The following is a 19,493-nucleotide window of genomic DNA, read 5'->3' on the forward strand; positions in this document are numbered from 1 at the left end:
GCTTTGACCTCTGGAATAGGAATGATAATTAACATTTTCTATGCGTACAGTGTGCTTTGTGTTTTTTAAAAATTTTATTGTTGGTAGATCATTTTGACTTGGTCATTTTAAAAGTAGCTCGCAAGCCCAAAAAGTGTGGGCACCCCTGCTCTAGAACATCTCTCCTTAGTTTTATCAAGTGATGCAGTGAGGGGCCAGCACTTTACATCTTATCACCTCATTCTTTTTTTCTCCTCATGTACAGCACGGTTCTTTATTCTAAGCAGCTCTGGCACTAACAGTACTACGGGTGCCTTATGCTACTTTCACTACCACTTGCAGTCAGGTTCGGCATTTTATCATGGTTTTGGTTTTTTATTTAGTTTTTCACCAGTATTTTCATTTATTTATTAAAGCAACCTTTTTTAACAGCCCGATGCCCCTCCCCTATCAGTGTGCATTCAATCCACTGCCGACATTTTTTTGGCGCCTCTTTCAACAGATCAAATATCATAGCCCCACTGTCACGTGTTCACATTTATTCTGCGTACAAGTTTATCTCATCAGTGCAGAGACCTTTTCACTAAGTCCATTTTACTCTCCCTTTTTTACTTTCCCGAGTGCTGTGGTTTTATTCTTTGGTTTTAATAGAAGCCCATTTGAACAATAATTTACATCTTTTCATCTACCCAGTCTTTTCTGGTTTCCTTTCTATAGTCTGCTTTTCGTCTGGGTGAGTTTAGAATTACATTTTATGACATATTTTTATGGTTATAATTGTATGACATGTCTAAATCGGTCAAGTTATCCATTCTTTTTATTATTTTTTGTCCCCTCATACAGTGGAAGACCGCCCCGGGTGCCAGCCTTAGGGGGGTACACAGCCGGCTGGATCCAGAACCTTCCGAGCTGCTCTAAATAGCACCTGCACCTCAGCGCGGCTGCCGTACTTATTCTGAAGCAGAGTCGTCAGCCACACTGAAGTGCAGGAAGGTCCTGCGATAACTGCATTTGCCGCCTCTGCCTCCGGAAGACGTAAGTGTCATCAGAAGGGGTGAACTGGCAGCTGCAGTCATTGCGGAACCTTGCCACAACTCCCTGCGTCTGCCAGCCCACCCCCTCCAACATTACTTACATCTTCCAGAGGCAGAGGCAACAGAAGCAGTCATCATGGGACCTTGCTGGTTTGGAGGGAGAGAGGAGCATAGAAGGGTGGTAGGTGGAGAAAAAGGGGGTCAGGGTGGTATGGAATGGTGGTGGAGGGAGAGAAAGGGGGCAGATGCTGATGGAATTGGTGTGCAGGGAAAGGAGAGAGAGACATAAGGGGGAAGGATACTGGATGGAATTGGGTTGGAGGGAAAGAAAGGGGGCAGATGCTGATGGAAGTGGGGGGAAGGGGGAGGAGAGAGTGAAATGCCAGACCATGGGCGTGTGGGAGAGGGAAGGGAAAAACAGGAGAGAGATGCCAGACCATTGGAGGAGGGAAGGGAAGAAGATGGATGCCAGAATAATAGGGGTGAAGGGAGAGATGGAAGGGGAATACAAGGAGAGAAGATGCCATATAGAAGTGGCAGAGAGAGGGTAGACAGTGGATGAAAGGAAGAGAGTGACAAGACTATGAGGAAAGCAGAAACCAGAGAAGACAATATAGAAAAAAATTCTATTTATTTTTTTGCTTTAGGGGAGATGCATCGCTGTGGTGTTGCATTGTATACAGAGTCCAGCTTCTTGGTGGTTCAATTTAACCTTTGTCTACGTTTTTCTATTTTATCCCCCCTTTTACAAAACTGTAGAGCGTTTTTTTTAGCACTGGCCATGGTGGTAATTGCTCAGAATTCTATGAGAGTCTGAGCTGTTACCACCATGGCTAAAAACACATTATAGTTTTGTAAAAGGGAGAGGGGTTAGTTTGTGATTAGTTTGTGTTTTCTGTGTTCTGTGTGTTCGAAAGACATGGTTTTCAGTTAGGATTGACTGTGTAGGATTGATCTGTACTAGACTGGCTTGTTTAGTTTTACAATGGGTATATTGATGTACTGCAATATGTAAGATGCTGCCTTTTCCTAGGTACACTCTTGTGTGATGTGTGGATTGTTACTAAAAATCATGTTTTTCATACAGATGGGGGGGGGTGTCAAAAAATGATGGGCCTCGGGTGTCACATATGCTAGGTACACCACTGCCTTCATAGTTTATATCTAATCCACAAGCCTGCTTTTAGGATCTACAGGGTATGTATCCCTCTGATTCATGACAATTTCACTTCTCATGTTATCTTATCCATTCTTTTTATTATACAACTGCCCAGATAAGCATCAGTCTTTGACGTGATTGGACCTTGAAAACTAACGGCAACAGTGTTCTCCCCAGAAATTTTTTCCAGCCATGAAAACTATTTGCTCCATTTAGTGTGCCACAAAAAACTTTTGCTCTGTTTAGTGTGCCGGAGTTAAAAAAGTTTTAGAGACGCTGCTCTATACCATTTGAAAGAGGGCAAATATCTAATTATTCACTTCTAGAACTGGATACTTCTTAAATTTAATAAAAAATTATGGAACAAGTGTCAAACCTTAAGAAAGGCTGCCGTATTGAGCATTGGAAAATAACTAATAATAATTAACTAATACAAATAGTACACATTTAGGGCTCCTTTTACTAAGCTGTGCTAGCGGTTTTACCACGCGCATAGCTCGCGCAGAATTGCTGCACGTGCTAGATGCTAATGCCAGCATTGAGCTGCCGTTAGTTCTAGCCGTGTAGAGCGGCAATTCAGCATGCGCTAAAAACGCTATTGCAGCTTAGTAAAAGGAGCCCTTAATTTTCTCCACCACCAAATTTCCCCGTCCTGCCCCACCCGGCTACTTTTTCATGCCACCCGGCTAGAAAAAATTTCTGGGGAGAACACTGGCAATAAGAGTATTGACTATTGGGATTTTGAGATTTTGCCTCCTCTGTATGAACTTATTATATACTTTGGGGGGCTATCCTTATACACTAAAGTCTGATTTGCATTGGAAGATTTTTTGTTTGTTTGCCACCTAATGTTAGGCATGCCAATACTAGGTTTTATTATGATACACCCAGAATTGAGTTCATTTTGTTATTCCAACCAGTCAGCTTCCCTATACTCCCCCCAATCTGCTATCATTATTTTTTCTTTGTTTCTCCACCATTAGCCCTTGCATCGCTTTCCTTTCTTTCCCACCACCCTACCCCTGGCATCAATACCACTTTCTCTTACCTCCCACTTCCTTCGTATTACTACATTATTCCAAGACAAGCAGGCAGCATATTCTCAACATATGAGTGACATCAACCACAGAGCCCTGATTCAGACAGCTTCACAAGCAGATTTGCTTGAAGAACTGTTAGAAAATTTGCGACTGCCTCGCATGCACGAGTGCCTTCCCGCTTGATGCAGGACGCACGTCTCCTCAGCATCTCCTCAGTTCTAAGTTTTCTGCAAAGCTGAGAAGCCCTCATTTCAAGACTCTGTGTGAGAGTTAGTTCTAACTCGTGCCTTCTCTCACCGTGTCTCGTGTATTCTTTTTTTCTTTACAGGGTTGATGTGTTTTGCGCGAAAAAAGAGAATTTATTATTTTCTCGTCGTGTTACGGCGGGACCTACTCCGCAGCCTCAGCCCATGGGTTTCGATTTGGCTACGGCCATTTTCCTTTCCATGTCCCGGCCGGTCACAGGGTTCAAGAAGTGTAGCTGGTGTCAACGTGTGATCTCCATCATTGACCCACAAAAGTGGTGTGTGCAGTGTTTGGGACCGGATCATAATCCGGAGTTATGCGCCTGCTGTGCTACACTTCAGAATCGGGCCCTCAAACGATGTCGAGTTCAAATTGAAAAGATCTTCGGGGCCATGGATCTTCCGTCTGCCAAACCCTCGACCCCGATTGCGATCTCGATCAAGCCTGTCTCAATGGAGAAGTCCTCGTTCTCTGGGAAATCAGCAAAATCGTCTCCGGAGGGGCCGTTATCCTCAGTGTCTCCATCAGGTAAGCAATCTAAGCCAGTCCTTCAGGAGTCACAGTCCATTCCAACAGCGACCTTAGTGGGATCGGTTGCTTCGAGACTTCCCAAGAAGTGTGTCTCAAAATCAAGACAACACTCTTCTTTGAGGTCATCTTCCTCGGAGTCCATAGCCGCACCAATTGCACCAGCTCCAGTGGTCTTGGTGCCGGCTTTGCAGCATATGTTGGAAGCTATTCTGCACCAGGAGTTTGATAACATGCTTGCCAAGTTGACTCCTGCCTTGACCCTGTTTCCTGCAGTCCAGCCTGAGCACTCAGCAGTATTACAAGGACAGAGTACAATATTGGGTTTCAAAAAGGGATTGGATGACTTCCTGATAGAAAAGGGTATTGAAGGGTATAGATAGAGGGTTACTACACAGGATAATATGATTAGGGAATGAATGATTTAGGTAAAGGATCACTTACAGGTCATGGACCTGGAGGGCCGCTTCAGGAGCGGACTGCTGGGCACGATGGACCCCTGGCCTGATCCGGCAGAGGCAATGCTTATATTCTTATGTTCTTAAGGAGTCGAGTCCTTGAGAGTTCCTCGAGGTCAATCTGAACACTCTATACAAGGGAGCTGAGTCATTGCAAGGGTTTCGACCTCGATCTTCAACTTCCAGTCCTACCTCACAACATAAGGCATTGCCTTCTTCGAGGCACAGGGCGAGGACACCTCGACATTCCTCATCGAGGCTGGATTCGACTCCAATGCCTCATTCTTCAAGGCATAGTTCATCTCCACATCATCTGCTGAGGCATTCATCTAGACCTAGGTCTTCTTCTCGAGACAGACCTCATTCTTCGAGGCATCCAGACTCATTGAGGCCACCGATTCCTTTTTCAAGGAAATCTACTGTGAAACCTCACATCCAGAAAAAACCAAAAAAACTCTGTGGAGTGACGATGTTCCCAAATGGACTTTATTTGAAAGTATCAAAGTTCCAAAGGTACACTAAATCATCCACATAAAATAATTCCATCCACATAAAAGTAAATCATCCACATAAGAGCCTTAAAGGACCTAGTCTGCTAGGGATACAGGACCCAACACGGTCCGCGTTTCGACAAAAAGTCTTCTTCAGGGGTCCCTGGGGGTCCTATAAAGGTGAGTACGTGGGAAACAATTGTATGGTGAACCGGAAGTGAGACACTGCTTGCATTTATAGGACCCCCCAGGGACCCCTGAAGAAGACTTTTTGTCAAAACGCGGACCGTGTTGGGTCCTGTATCCCTAGCGGACTAGGTCCTTTAAGGCTCTTATGTGGATGATTTACTTTTATGTGAATGGAATTATTTTATGTGGATGATTTTAGTGTACCTTTGGAACTTTGATACTTTCAAATAAAGTCCATTTGGGAACATCGTCACTCCACAGAGTTTTTTTGGTTTTCTCTGGATTTTCTTCTTTGTGGATATTTTGGGGTCAATTCCTTTTGTTTTTTGCTTGTTGCTTTTCACCTCACATCCAGAAACCATAAGACTCTCGTCAGTCGAGTTCCTCTCCTGTGAGGTTTTCTTCACCAGCTTGTTCCTCAAAAAGAAAACATTCTGCTTCTCCTACTCATTCCTGAAGTGGACTTTCATCTTCATATTTGCCTATGGATTCTGATCTGCGGTACCAATATTCCAGAGAGGCTTCACCTTCTTTCTCTGCTGTAAGGGGTACTTCGAGGGGCTTTCATTCATCTTCACCTCAAGGTCTTCCCTCTTCTGACCTGGTGTCTTTTACTAAGTTCCTGTGTCAATTGAGTAAAGATCTCAACATTGCCTTGGAGTCTGATTTGAAATACTCTAAGGAGAATTTGGAAGAGCTGGGTATGCCTAATCCTCCTAGGGATTCTCTCAAATTACCCATGAATGCTATTATTTGTCAAACTTTCAAGAGAAATCTGGATACCCCATACTCAATTCCTGCTGTGCCTGCAAAAATGGAATCTCGATATAAGATGGTTCATTGTAAAGGATTTTAGAAGCCTCAACAATCCCATCAATCTCTTCTCGTAGAGTCTTCTTTAAAAAGAACCAATCCTGCCAAAGTTTATGTCACAGTCCCTCCTGGCCGAGAGGGAAGGACCATGGACAAGTTTGGCCATCGGCTGTATCAAAATTCTATGATGACAAATAGGATTTTAAACTATAATTTTGTCTTCACATAAGAACATAAGAATTGCCGATGCTGGGTCAGACCAGTGATCCATCATGCCCAACTTCCACTCACGCAGCGGCCCTTAGGTCAAAGACCAGTGCCCTAACTGAGACTAGCCTTACCTGCGTACGTTCTGGTTCAGCAGAAACTTGTCTAACTTTGTCTTCAATTCCTGGAGAGTGGTTTCCCCTATAACAGCCTCCGGAAGAGCGTTCCAGTTTTCTACCACTCTCTGGGTGAAGAAGAACTTACTTACATTTGTACAGAATCTATCCCCTTTTAACTTTAAAGAGTGCTCTCTCGTTCTCACTACCTTGGATAGGGTGAACAACTTGTCTTTATCTACTAAGTCTATTCTCTTCATTATCTTGAATGATTCGATTATGTCCCCTCTCAGTCTCCTCTTTTCAAGGGAAAAGAAGCCCAGTTTCTCTAATCTCTCATTGTACGGCAACTCCTCCAGCCCCTTAACCATTTTAGTCGCTCTTCTCTGGACCCGTTCAAGTAGCACTGTGTCCCCCTTCAGGTACGGCGACCAGTGCTGGACGCAGTACTCCAGGTGAGAGCATACCATGGCCCGGTATAGAGGCATGAAAACCCTCTCCGAACTATTTGTAATCCCCTTCTTAATTATTCCCAGCATTCTGTTCGCCATTTTTGCCGCCGCTGCACATTGCGCAGACAGCTTCATCGACTTGTCGACCAGTACTTCCAAGTCTCTTTCCTGGAGGGTATCTCCAAGTACCGCACCAGACATCCTGTATTCGTGTATAAGATTTTTGTTACCGACATGCATCACCTTACACTTATCCACATTAAACCTCATTTGCCATGTCGCAGCCCATTTCTCGAGAGTGTTTATGTCACATTGCAGGTCTTCGCAATCCTCCCAGGTCTTCACTACTCTGAATAACTTTGTATCGTCTGCAAATTTAATCACCTCACTCGTCGTACCAATTTCCAGGTCGTTTATAAATATGTTGAAGAGCATGTGTCTGAGCACCGAACCCTGCGGTACTTCACTCATGTTTTTCCAGTCTGAGTATTGTCCATTTACACCCACTCTCTGTTTCCTATCTGCCAGCCAGTTTTTAATCCACGTGAGTATTTCACCCTCGATTCCGTGGCTCGCAATTTTTCGAAGTAGTCGTTTATGTGGAATATCTGAAGCATTGGGTCAACACTATGCCTACTTTTTTCAAGTATCTCCCAAAACATCGGCTACCAGAGTTCCAGCTTATGCATTCTACTCTAGGTCAACTTCGCATGCATATGGTTCAGGCCACATATGACGATTTTGAAATGTCATCCAGGGTCACTGCTTTCTCGGTGGCCATGCGTCGTCTAGCCTGGTTATGCACTGTGGACATGGATCCAAACCTGCAAGATCGACTGACCAACATCTCATGTCAGGGAAATGAGCTGTTTGATGACTCTATTGAGGCAGCCACAAAGTGCTTGTTTGAGCATGAGAAATCTATTGTTAGGCTGAAACCTTCCACTGCTAAGAGTTATAGGCTTCCTCCATCTTATCAGAGGCGTTATCCTCAGAAGTCAGCACCTTATTCAAGGTCACCTCCTAAGAAACAACAACAACGACAGCACAAACCTCAGAATCCTGCTGCGCCCAAGTCCACTCAGCCATTTTGACCATCTAATACAGAGCATAACATCAATCTTTCTGCCTCTTTTCCCATCCTGCTGTCATCTCCATCATTTTTATGAACGATGGGAACAAATTACATCTGACCTCTGGGTCCTCACAATAATCAGGGAGGGTTACTCTCTTCAATTTCTTCAGGTTCCACCAGATCTCCCCCCAAGAGAGTGTCCTTCCAATTCGTCATAGCTTACCCTTCTTCAGGAAGCTCAAACTCTGCTTCATCTCCGTGCCATCGAGGAAGATCCTCTGCAACAGCAGAGCACGGGGTTTTACTCCTATTACTTCCTTGTCCCAAAGAAGATGGGAGATCTATGACCTATATTGGACCTCAGAGCTCTCAACAAATTTCTTGTCAAGGAAAAATTTTGGATGCTGTCTCTAGCATCCATATATCTCTTTCTGAATCACAACGATTGGTTATGCTCTCTGGATCTCAAAGAGGCTTACACTCACATTCCCATTCATACAGCCTTCCGCAGGTTTCTCAGATTTTGGGTGGGAAATCATCATTTTCAATACAGATTACTACCTTTAAGCCCGGCATCATCCCCCAGAGTTTTCACCAAGTGCCTAGTGGTAGTAGCAGCAGCTCTGCGCAGCCATGGTCTTCAGGTTTTCCTGCACTTGGATGACTGGCTCATCAAAGATTCAACATCTCAGGGAGTTATTATAGCGACCCAATGGACTATTTGGTTCCTCCAAAGTTTGGGGTTCAAAATAAACTTTCCAAAATCCCAGCTACAACCCTCTCAAACAATACAGTTTATTGGAGCTGTACTGGACACTGTGCAACTCAAGAGCATTCCATCCTCAGCAACGTCATACAGCTTTGACACAAAGTTTTGCCCCTCACTTCACTCTCAGTAAGACACATGATGGTTCTCATAGGTCACATGGCCTCTACAGACTCCTTTTGCAGACTTCACCTCAGAATTCCTCAGTGGACCCTGGGTTCTCAATGGGCGCAGGCTTCCAATCCTCTCTCTCAGCACATTACACTGACTTCTTCGTTCAAACAGTCTCTCCACTGGTGGATGCTTTCTTCCAATCTCTCCAGAGGTTTATTGTTTCAAATACTCCTTCATCAGAAGCTCCTCAAGACAGATTCCTCGACCTACACTTGGGGGGCTCATCTCTATAGTCTCCGTACTCAAGGGCATTGGTCCATTACAGATCGTCAGTGTCACATAAATCTGTTGGAACTCAGAGCGATTTTCAGTGCTCTCAAAGCTTTTCAGCATCTTCTTCACAATCAAGTAGTCCTCATTCATACAGACAATCAAGTAGCCATGTACTATGTCAACAAGCAGGGAGGAACAGGATCCCTTCCCCTTTGCAAGGAAACTCAGAAGGTTTGGAATTGGGTGATTTTTCACAACCTCTTTCTGACATTCAAGGAGAGAAAAACTTCCTGGCGGACAAATTGAGTTGTCTTCTATAGCCTCACGAATGGACACTCAATTCATCGCCTCTCCATCACATTTTTTCTCAGTGGGGAACTCCACAAATAGATCTCTTGAGTCTCCCCACAACAACAAGTTGCCTCAGTTTTGCTCCAGGATATACTCTCCTTACCGACTAGAGGCAGATGCCTTTGTTCTCGAATGGATGAACAAATTTCTTTATGCGTTTCCTCAATTCCCTCTAATTCTCAAGACACTCATCAAGCTCAAACACGAACATAGCTCCATGATTCTGATAGCTCCTCAGTGGCCCAGACAACCGTGGTTCTCCCTTCTACTTCAACTCAGCAGCAGGGAGCCATTTCTTCTACCAGTTTTTCCGTCTCTGCTTACACAGTCAGGATTCTCTTCTTCATCCCAACCTGCAGTCTCTCCACCTGACAGCTTGGTACCTTTCAACGTAACTGCCAATCTACAGTTTTCTCAGTCTGTAACAGACATTTTAGAAGCTTCCTGAAAACCTATCACTAGACAATGTTACAACCAGAAATGGACTAGGTTTTCTTCTTGGTGTGCTCTTCATCACAAGGAGCCTCAGTCTACCTCCTTGTCTTCAGTTCTGAATTACCTGTTGCATTTATCTTAATCAGGCCTCAAATCAACATCCATTAGAGTCCATCTCAGTGCAATTGCTGTTTTCCATGAGCCGTTAGAGGGGAAATCCCTCTCTGCTCATCCTGTGGTTTCCAGATTTATAAAAGAACTTGTCAATGTCAAGCCACCTCTCAAACCGCCTCCAGTGGTTTGGGATCAATGTGATTCTTGCTAAATTGATGAAGCCTCCATTTGAACCAATGTCTACGGCTCATCTGAAATATCTCACTTCAAAAGTGGTCTTCCTTATTGCTCTCACATCCACTCACAGAGTCAGTGAGCTACAAGCTTTAGTAGCGGACCCTCCATTCACAGTATTTCATCATGACAAGGTGGTCCTCCGTACTCATCCTAAATTCTTATCAAAAGTTGTTTCAGAATTTCATCTCAATCAATCCATTGTACTGCCAGTGTTTTTTTCCAAAGCCTCATTCTCACCCAGGAGAAACAGCTCTTTATACTCTGAACTGCAAGCGTGCTTTGGCTTTCTACCTACAAAGGATAAAGTCACATAGATCTTCTCCTCAACTTTTTGTCTCTTTTGATCCAAACAAGTTGGGACATCCAGTGTCTAAAAGAGCCATCTCCAACTGGTTAGCTGCTTCCATCTCATTCTGCTATGCTCAGGCTGGACTGCATCTATAGGGTCGAGTCACAGCCCATAAAGTTAGAGCCATGGCAGCATCTGTATCTTTCCTTAGATCTACTCCTGTTGAGGAAATCTGCAAAGCCACTTTGGCCAGGCAGTATTACAAAATTTATTCTCCTGAATTGCCAACACTCCCACCATCCCATTCTAGTTAGCTTGGATGTCACCCATATGTTGAGAATATGCTGCCTGCTTGTCCTGGGATAAAGCACAGTTACTTACCGTAACAGGTATTATCCAGGGACAGCAGGCAGATATTCTCACAACCCACCCACCTCCCCTGGTTGGCTTCTTAGTTAGCTATCTGAGCTGAGGAGATGCGCGTCCTACATCGGGTGTGAAGGCATGCACAGTGTGGCAGTCACAAACTTTATAAAAGTTCTTCAAGCAAGTCTGCTTGTGAAGCTGTCCGCATCGGGGCTCTGTGGTTGACGTCACCCATATGTTAAGAATATCTGCCTGCTGTACCTGGATAACACCTGTTACAGTAAGTAACTGTGCTTTTCCTTTATTCTTAATTCGGCGTGATACTTTTTCTTGCTTCCCTCACCTTTCCTGATACATATTATGACATTTTCTTTCCCAATTCACCCTGCCCAATTTTGGAACTACTGTTCCAGCAACCATGCCTGTTTGGTGATGCTAGGAATCCTACCTCTTAGGAATATAGGCAGTTGATACCTCACTTATTTAGGGATTTTGAAGTAGAGGAATTGAGGTGCCAGTTTGCACAGTCTTCCTTTACCTATAGTGTTCGGATAAAACAGGCTCAAAATAGGCCATGAGAGTTGTTCCACTTGGTTCATTATCTTATTAATGGGGGAGGGGGTACTGTGGGAGAAGTGTGCTAATGTTGATGATTGTGCCAATTTGTTGGAAGGAAAATTGAGTGGGGAAGGAGAAAAGGTAATAAATTGAAATCATATCATGGGGCATATTTTCTGTAAAGTGTTAGCACCATCAAATGGCATAGCATGAGTAGGGAGCATGTGGGACAGATGTTTATAATTCTTTGGGCTCAAACTCTAGAGCAGGGGTGTTCAACCTGCGGCCCCATGAGGCATTTTGTGCTGCCCGCTCGAGGGCAATGCGTTGTTTTTCTCTGCCTATCCTGTCTCCTGACACTATGTCCTCTGCCGCCCCCGGGTGTTTACCGTCTTGCCAGCTCCCTCCTCCGTTTTGCTGCAGTGTTCGCTCAAAGCCGCGGGCAACGGTGCCTACATGCCTCCTGCGGCTGACCCGGAAGCATTCCCTCTGACGTAACGACGTCAGAGGGAACGCTTCCAGATCAGCTGCGGGAAGCGCATGGGAGCTGCTGCCTGTAGCTTTGAGCGAACGCTGCAGCAAGACGGAGGAGGGACCAGGCAAGAAGGTAAACACCCGCGGCACAGAAGGGAGGGAGAGAGAAGAGTGTGTTGGGACTTGAGAGGGAGGCGCTGCCAATATGACTGTAGCAGTGAGGAGGGAGCCGGTCTGACGGTAAACACCTGGGGCATAGAAGGGAGGGCGGGAGAAGGGTGTGTTGGGACTTGAGAGGGCGGGAGCACAAACTTAGGAAAAAATGATAGAAGGAAGGATGAAGGGGCATGAACTTAGGACACAGAATGAAGGGAAAGAAGGAGGGGAGCATGAGCCATAAGATGGAAGAATGGCAGGAGTGATGGAAAGAGATGCTGAGGTGAGGGAGATAATAAAAAGGGAGAATGGGTGTCTGAGAGGGAAAGAGATGGTGCAATTAGGGAGATAAAGAAAGAGGAGAACTGTTGGGCAGAGAGAGGAGGGATGGAGATAGGAGAGAATTATTGGACATGGTGGTGGGAGAGTAGTGAGGTAGAGATGTATGGGCGCAGAGAGAAGGGGGAGAACATGCTGGGACGAGGAAGCCTCCTGGACTTTTTTTATGGGGGGAGGGTATTAAAAGAAGTGCCAGATTGGGCTTATGGGGCCAGAAACAGAGGACAGAAAGAAAGATGGTGGGCAATGGTCTAAAAGAAGAGAAGTTGGACCTGGGGGTGGTGTGGAGGAAGAGGGAAAGAGATACTTGAAGGGAAAACTGTTGGGAAGACAAAGGAAGAAATGGTAGACCTGGGGAAAGGAGGCAGAGGGAGAGATGGGAGAAAGGGAGAGAAGTTGGATCTGGGGATGAGAGAGAGGGAGAAATGTTAGGCCTGTGAATGGAAGGCAGAGAGATGCAGCATCTCTCTTTTTTCCCCTCCATTTCATTGTTCAGCATCAAGGGAGGAGGGAAGAAGAAAACCAGAAAAGAGAGGGAGCAAAATGTTGGACCATGGAAGTAGAAGAGGAGAGATGGAACCATAGGAGGGAAGAGAGCTGGGATAAGATGATGCTAGGGGATGGAAAGAAAGGGACAGGGAGAGGGAGGGGGGGTCTCTGAAAGTGGTGAGCCATGAGGATGAGGTCAAAAGGGAGATGACAAGATGAGTGAGAGAGCAGTGAGTACAAGAACGAGAGGGCATTTGGAAAAATTAAAAGGGGACAGATTCAGAACCAATGCTAGGAAGTTCTTCTTCACCCAACTGGTGGTGGACACCTGGAATGCACTTCCAGAGGGACTGATAGGACAGGGTACGGTACTGGAGTTCAAGAAGGGATTGGACAATTTTCTGAAGGAAAAGGGGATAGAAGGGTATAGATAGAGGGCTACTATAGAGGTCCTGGACCTGATGGGCCGCCGCATGAGCGGACTGCTGGGCATGATGGACCTCAGGTCTGACCCAGCAGTGGCACGGCTTATGTTATGTTCTTATCCCTAATAGCTACAGCAGGGGAGATATTAATTTTGAGGGAGCCTAAGCTCAAAGTGGGAGGCCCAAAAAAGCAGTAATATTTACACTGATTAAACAATCCTCCATGTGCGCTGCTGACAGCTGATCAGCTGACATCCCCGCTCTGATGAGGCTCACCTCTGAAGAGGCTTGCTGTAGCTATAATAGAAGTGAATGGTAGAACCAGGAGCGCGCATCCCTGCTCATCAGAGTGGGGATGAGGAAGCCTGTGGCTGCTCCCACTGTCAGCGGTGTACGTGGAGGATCACTCAGTCAGGGTCAGTATTACTGCTTTTTTGGGTTCCTCTCCACAGTGTCCCTTTAATGAAGGTTTATTATTAGATACGTACATCTTCTATATTAGTGGTTGCAAATGTGGGACCTGCTCAACCTTTTTTTTTGCTCAGCTAGTGTTAGTGTTTGTGCGGCCGCAGAAATTTTTTTTCGGCCAATGCGCCCCATGGAAGCCAAAAGTTTGGACACCCCTGCTCTAGAGGATGCCTAATAGAGTCATCCAAAGTCAGTCTCTCAGAACTATTGTTTAACCTCAGGCGTTCCAAAGTAATTAAAGGCTGTGCTGAGTCTAAATGCTTGTGTGATTTAATTTGATAATCAAAACATGAGTGTTCCCTTTCCAAATTATCCTGTGTCAGCTGGCCTACATAGTTTCCATCATGTGCTTAGGTTTGTGTCATTGTAAGGCGTTCCCTGTCTGGCTCTGTTGGGATGGCATATCTAAGGTGTTCCTGATGAACACGGTCCCTTTCCTTCATATCTGTCTCTCACCTGGTTTCTTGTTTGGGCCACTGCTTAAAGCGTGCTTCATCATGAAGCATAACAGGAGTTTCTCTCACTCTGATAGGTAAGGGGGCGGATGGCTCAGGGTGAATCAAAGACGGGTCAGGTTCAGGGTTATTGAAGTGGCGATTAGGGCAAACGCTGTCGTAAGGGTCAATCTCTTTAAGATATTTGTCAGAAATGCAAGATTCAGTGCTAATACGCCCATTTGCAGGCACCAAGTCTACAATGCCATTGATTTTATAGGCAGGTATGGAATTTAGAGTGGACGGAGAAAGCGGGTTAATCCGTCGCACTTTTGGGGTAGGTGGTAGGAGGTTGCAAGGACGGATATAGATCAGTGGAAAGATTGGTTGGCTGCGGAGAAACATGAGAATAAGGGGGTGGCTTTGGATTGTCTGGAGCCATACATAAGGGATTCAGGTCAGTAGGGGGGTTCTGGGACAAGAGTGGGATCCGTTGCAGGGGTAATGTCCTGGCATAGAGTGACATCTCGGGCTGGAGGATCCTGACAATGGGCATGCCATAATTTCCACATGCCTAAATGTTCTAATATCATTTATGACAATAGTGCGGAGGGTGACAAGGTCGCTCCATTAAAGAAAGCCTTCCTTTGGCCATTTCCAATTATTAGAAATTTTTCTTATGTGTTTCTTAGAAGTGTTCTTAACCCACTTATCATGGAAGTGCTGTATAAGCTTATGCATGCCTAGGTGGTTAGCAAGTTTAACAGTGTCCAAGGGTACCATAATAAAACCAATTAATATAGCTGGCTAAAGACCTGTTACTAACACAAACAGTAGATTGAACAAAACAAAGACGCGTGCCCTTCTTATCTAAGAATTCCTGACTAACTGAGGAAGATAATGAAAGAAATACTTACAGTACACAGCTGGCTGCTATCCACCAGTCAAAAAGCTGGTGCTTACTCGGATTCGCTGGCTATACCCACCAGTCAAATATGGTTGGAGGTCACTCCTTAATGTACAAAAACAATAATAATAATAATAATAACAACTTTATTTTTGTATACCGCAATACCACAAACAGTTCAGAGCGGTTTACAGTGTAAGAGACTGTACATATACAGCGAAGATACAATGTAAGGGAATGTACCATGCAGTTGAGATCAATTTACAATGCAGGGGACTGTACATATTCAGCAAGGGTGTTAATACAGCGGAAAATAAAGCAGATTTACAATGCAGGAGACTGTACAAATGCAGCAGAGATATTTATACAGTGAGAATACGGTGCGAGAGACTTATAGAATATGATACAGTGCAGGAGACTGTATAATGCGGTTGTAGCGGTTACTATGCAAAGATAGTTACCTATATGGTGAGGATAAAGAGTGGTGAATGACAAGTATCAATTACAGGAGGGTGCCGAGAAGGGAGGGGTAAGTAAGAAGGGTGGAAGTATTGGATTGAGGGGGAGGAAACCAATGATGGTTTAAATCCATCTACGCCTAAATTTATACTCCATATTACTCTAATTCACTCGTTGGCACTGGGTCAAAGCCGGGAAAGGCTTTATTGTATGGAGGAATGCTCTCATTTATGTAGAAGATAGGCTTAGAAAGATAGCTTTGAGGACATATATTTTGTGGGTATTCAGTAGAGATTTTATTGGCATAGAGCCCACCCTCAAAATTATGCCTGAACACAAAGGTATGAAGTTTCAGAAGGAAAATGTAGGTTAAGGAGAAAAAAGAAGTCAGGCATCAGTTCCCATATACTTTCAAAATATGTTCACTAAGATGCATGCTGACAGAAACGTATATAAACAGTTAACAGTGACAGATTAGATTAGAGCATTGTTACCAGAGAAAGATGTGTATGTGACCGTTTTCACATGGTACCAACATAAGAATACATAAAAGCAAAATGCAATTGCAATAATTTTGAATTACTTCCTAGAAGCAGCACTTTTATTTTCTGAAAACCACAAAAGAAGAACAAAATACAAGCTCAGTGTCCCTGAGCTGAGCGTTAATCAGTATCAAAACAATATAGAAACCACGGACACAAAACCTAACATAGACCAGGAGCTGCTGAAATCAAACAAAAACAACTATTTTAAGGTTTCACGATTAGGGTCACCAAATGAAATGACAGGCTGCAGATCTTTTCTTAAACTGAGCTTGCAACGACCCAATTGCTGTATATATCGGTTTATTAACATTAAACAAAAGGCAGATTACATGTAACAACAAAGTACAGCACATTGGGCTAAAAGGATAACATACATACAAAGGCCCTGATTCTCTAAAAGTGCGTCCCGATTTTAGGCAGCTGTAGACGTCCTACAGCTGTCTAATCAGCCAATCGGGATGAACGTTTAAAAAAAAAAAATGCTCCCCAGGCAGGCCTGAAGGCGCCTCCGGGAGCCTAGGGAGACCCGCAAGATGCCTAAGCTCGTCTAAGGGCCTTAGGCGGGCCTTAGGCTGAACCTAGGCGGCCCTACGCGTCTCCCTAGTAGATGAGAAGCTTAAAAATGTAGGCCAGCAAAATGCTGGTCTACATTGTAAGTAGACGCGGCCGCTATACTTATCGCGGCAAGGGATCTCTCTGCCGCTATAAGTATAGCGGGCCGTGGCCCCTGACCGATCACTGGCAGGAGGGTGCCCAAACCCTCCTGCCCGAAGACGCCCCCCCCTCCCCGACACTACCGACCGCCCCCCCCCGACATTACCGATCCCCCCCCCCCGACAATATCGGTCGCTGGCAGGAGGGTGCCCAATCCCTCCTGCCCGAAGACGCACCCCCCCCGGCGCTAACAACCCCCACTCCACCAAACCTGTTCTTACAGATGGGTCTTGCACGTCGAGCAAGCAGGCACGCCTCGTCGAAATGAGGCGGGCCCGCCCCTTCCCGGCCCATCCCGCCGAAGCCTAAGGCCTGATTGGCCCAGGCTCTAGAAGCCTGGAACAATCAGGCCTTAGGCATAGCGGGTCCGCCCATCCCCACTTAATCTAAGGCCTGATTGGCCAATCAGACCTTAGGCTTAGACTTATGATTGTCCAGAAACTTAAATTCATAAGCACAATGTTTCTCTTAGAAATATAACTTTTTTGGGGGGGGGTCTCAAGGGTCTTCACCTACATTTTCATGCAGGTCTTATTCCTGATTCTTCCTCACTAGTACCTGGCCAAAACCCAAGGAGTAGCAATATTCTATGCTATCGTTACAGGGCAAGCAATATTTTTTTTTCTGTAAATCTTTATTAAATTTCCAAACTACCATATTACATACAATATTTGAAAGCCTGAGAGAGGGCAGGAAAAATACAGTGAAATAATGGGATGGGACAGAGACCCCCAATTCTACCATAGTTTTGGTAAAGCTGTCTTGCAAGATCTTTCATGTTTAGAATCCAACAGTATTCTTTCAAGGCTCATTTTTATTTCCTGTTTGTCCCCCTCCCTTACCCCTTTCAAATAAAATATAGCCTATTGGCAGTAGTTTTCTTCTCTAGTTTATTCTAAAAGGAATTTAAATATGTGAAAACTGCAGTTACTGTTCTTGAATAAAGTAGTGTTGCTTACGTACTGTATAGTGAGTGTTCTCAGAGGATAGCAAGATATCAGTTCTTATAAAACTCCCCTTCCCATCCAAGGCTTGGCTTTTTCAAATTATATTATTCTCAGCTGATAGAAGGTGTGATAACCAGTGTGACACGGGACATCCCTCATGTTCTCAGAGCATAGCAGAGAGGTCTAAAAGCTTGTTAGTTTTATGTCTAAGTACTTGTATCCTGCTGTCCATTAACATCTATAAAAGGAAAGCAACTCTGCTTTAATTTTTATTGCATTCCTTGAAATGTGATCATTGTGATATGTTCAATGACATGACACTGTTTGGTTTTTATACTTTAGGCCTCCTCCTGTTCTTCAGAGGTTTTGTCAATTATTTGAAAGTCAGAAACATGTCGGAAAGTATGGCAGCTGCTCATAGAACACGGTTTTTCTTCTTGTACTAAAGGTAAGGAAATAATTCTTCAAGGGACAACAGGATGAATCTGCCCCCATGTGGGTGATATTTTCTGATGGTGGTGGTGCAGATCATTTCTTAGAAATCTGTGAGAAAACCTAGACATTTTGGCCCTGATTCTCCAAAAGTGCGTCCCGATTTTAGGCAGCTGTAGGCGTCCTACAGCTGTCTAATCAGCCAATCGGGATGCACGTTTTTTAAAAAAATGCTCCCCAGGCAGGCCGCCTATATTGAAGGCGAGGCCCGACCGCCCCCCCGACACTACCGATCGCTGGCAGGAGGGTGCCCAATCCCTCCTGCCAGAAGATGCCCCCCCCGGACACTACCGACCGCCCCCCGACACTACCGACCGCCCCCCCGACACTACCGACCGCCCCCCCGACATTACCGATCGCTGGCAGGAGGGTGCCCAATCTCTCCTGCCAGAAGACGCACCCCCTCCGCACCCCCCCTCCGCGCTAACAGCCCTCAAACCTCCCCCCAACCAAACTAATCTTTCCTTGTTGGCCAGACGGAACTTGCCCGTCCAGCCGGCAGGCCAGTCTCGTCGAAATGAGGCGGGCCCGCCCCTTCCCGGCCCATCCTTCCGAAGCCTAAGGCCTGATTGGCCCAGGCTCTAGAAGCCTGGACCAATCAGGCCTTAGGCATAGCGGGTCCGCCCATCCCCACTAAGTCTAAGGCCTGATTGGCCCAGGCGCCTAGAGCCCAGGCGCCTATTTTCAGACTTCTAATTTGACCCAAAAATGTGGTACAACTTATTGTCTCCGTGTTTTGGATCTGTTTGTGCTGGGGAAGTGCTACTGATAGCATCTTGAGTTTATATAGGTATATAGAAACAATAAAACAGAATGCTAATTGTGTCTTATATACCGCTATATCTCCTACTGGATTCAAAGTAATGTACAAAAGATTACAAAAATTTTAAAAGGGTGAATATAAACAAAACTACTGAAAATTATAAATAACACTGCTAAACATCATGGTTTGAGTGAAGCCTATTCTTCAAAGAGAGAGGTTTTCAGTAATTTATGAAATATGCAGTAGGTAGGTATAGCTTTAATTACTGTTGGAAAATCATTCCAGCTTTTAGCATTCAGGTATTGAAAGGTGCATTCATGATGTCTTTTATATTTGAGATTTTAATGATGGGTGTAGTAAGACTTTGCTCTTGTGAAGTCTCATGGTGCCTACTTTATGAAAGACAACTTGCACTTAATGATGATGAACTTTGGCCAGCCAGTAACTTAAAAATAATGCAAGCAAATTTGAATTTGATCCTATATTGTACTAATAACTAGTGCATATCATGTAGTGCAGGGAGGCATCATAAGAACATAAGAATAGCCTTACTGGGTTAGACCAATCGTCCATCAAGCCCAGTAGCCCATT

General features: G+C 44.9%; 1 protein-coding gene across 3 annotated transcripts in view; it reads left to right on the forward strand.

Annotated features, from left to right (window-relative positions):
- NDFIP2 (Nedd4 family interacting protein 2) overlaps positions 1-19,493 on the forward strand; it is a 332,657-nt gene that overhangs the window by 272,820 nt on the left and 40,344 nt on the right. For all 3 annotated transcript variants that reach the window (XM_033949047.1, XM_033949049.1, XM_033949048.1), the window contains exon 7: positions 17,990-18,095. In XM_033949047.1, the coding sequence (XP_033804938.1) occupies positions 17,990-18,093 (104 nt within the window). In that variant the 3' untranslated portion in view covers positions 18,094-18,095. The remainder of the gene's footprint in view (positions 1-17,989; positions 18,096-19,493) is intronic.

This window comes from Geotrypetes seraphini, chromosome 6, assembly GCF_902459505.1.
Source record: "Geotrypetes seraphini chromosome 6, aGeoSer1.1, whole genome shotgun sequence".
NCBI lineage: Eukaryota > Metazoa > Chordata > Amphibia > Gymnophiona > Dermophiidae > Geotrypetes > Geotrypetes seraphini.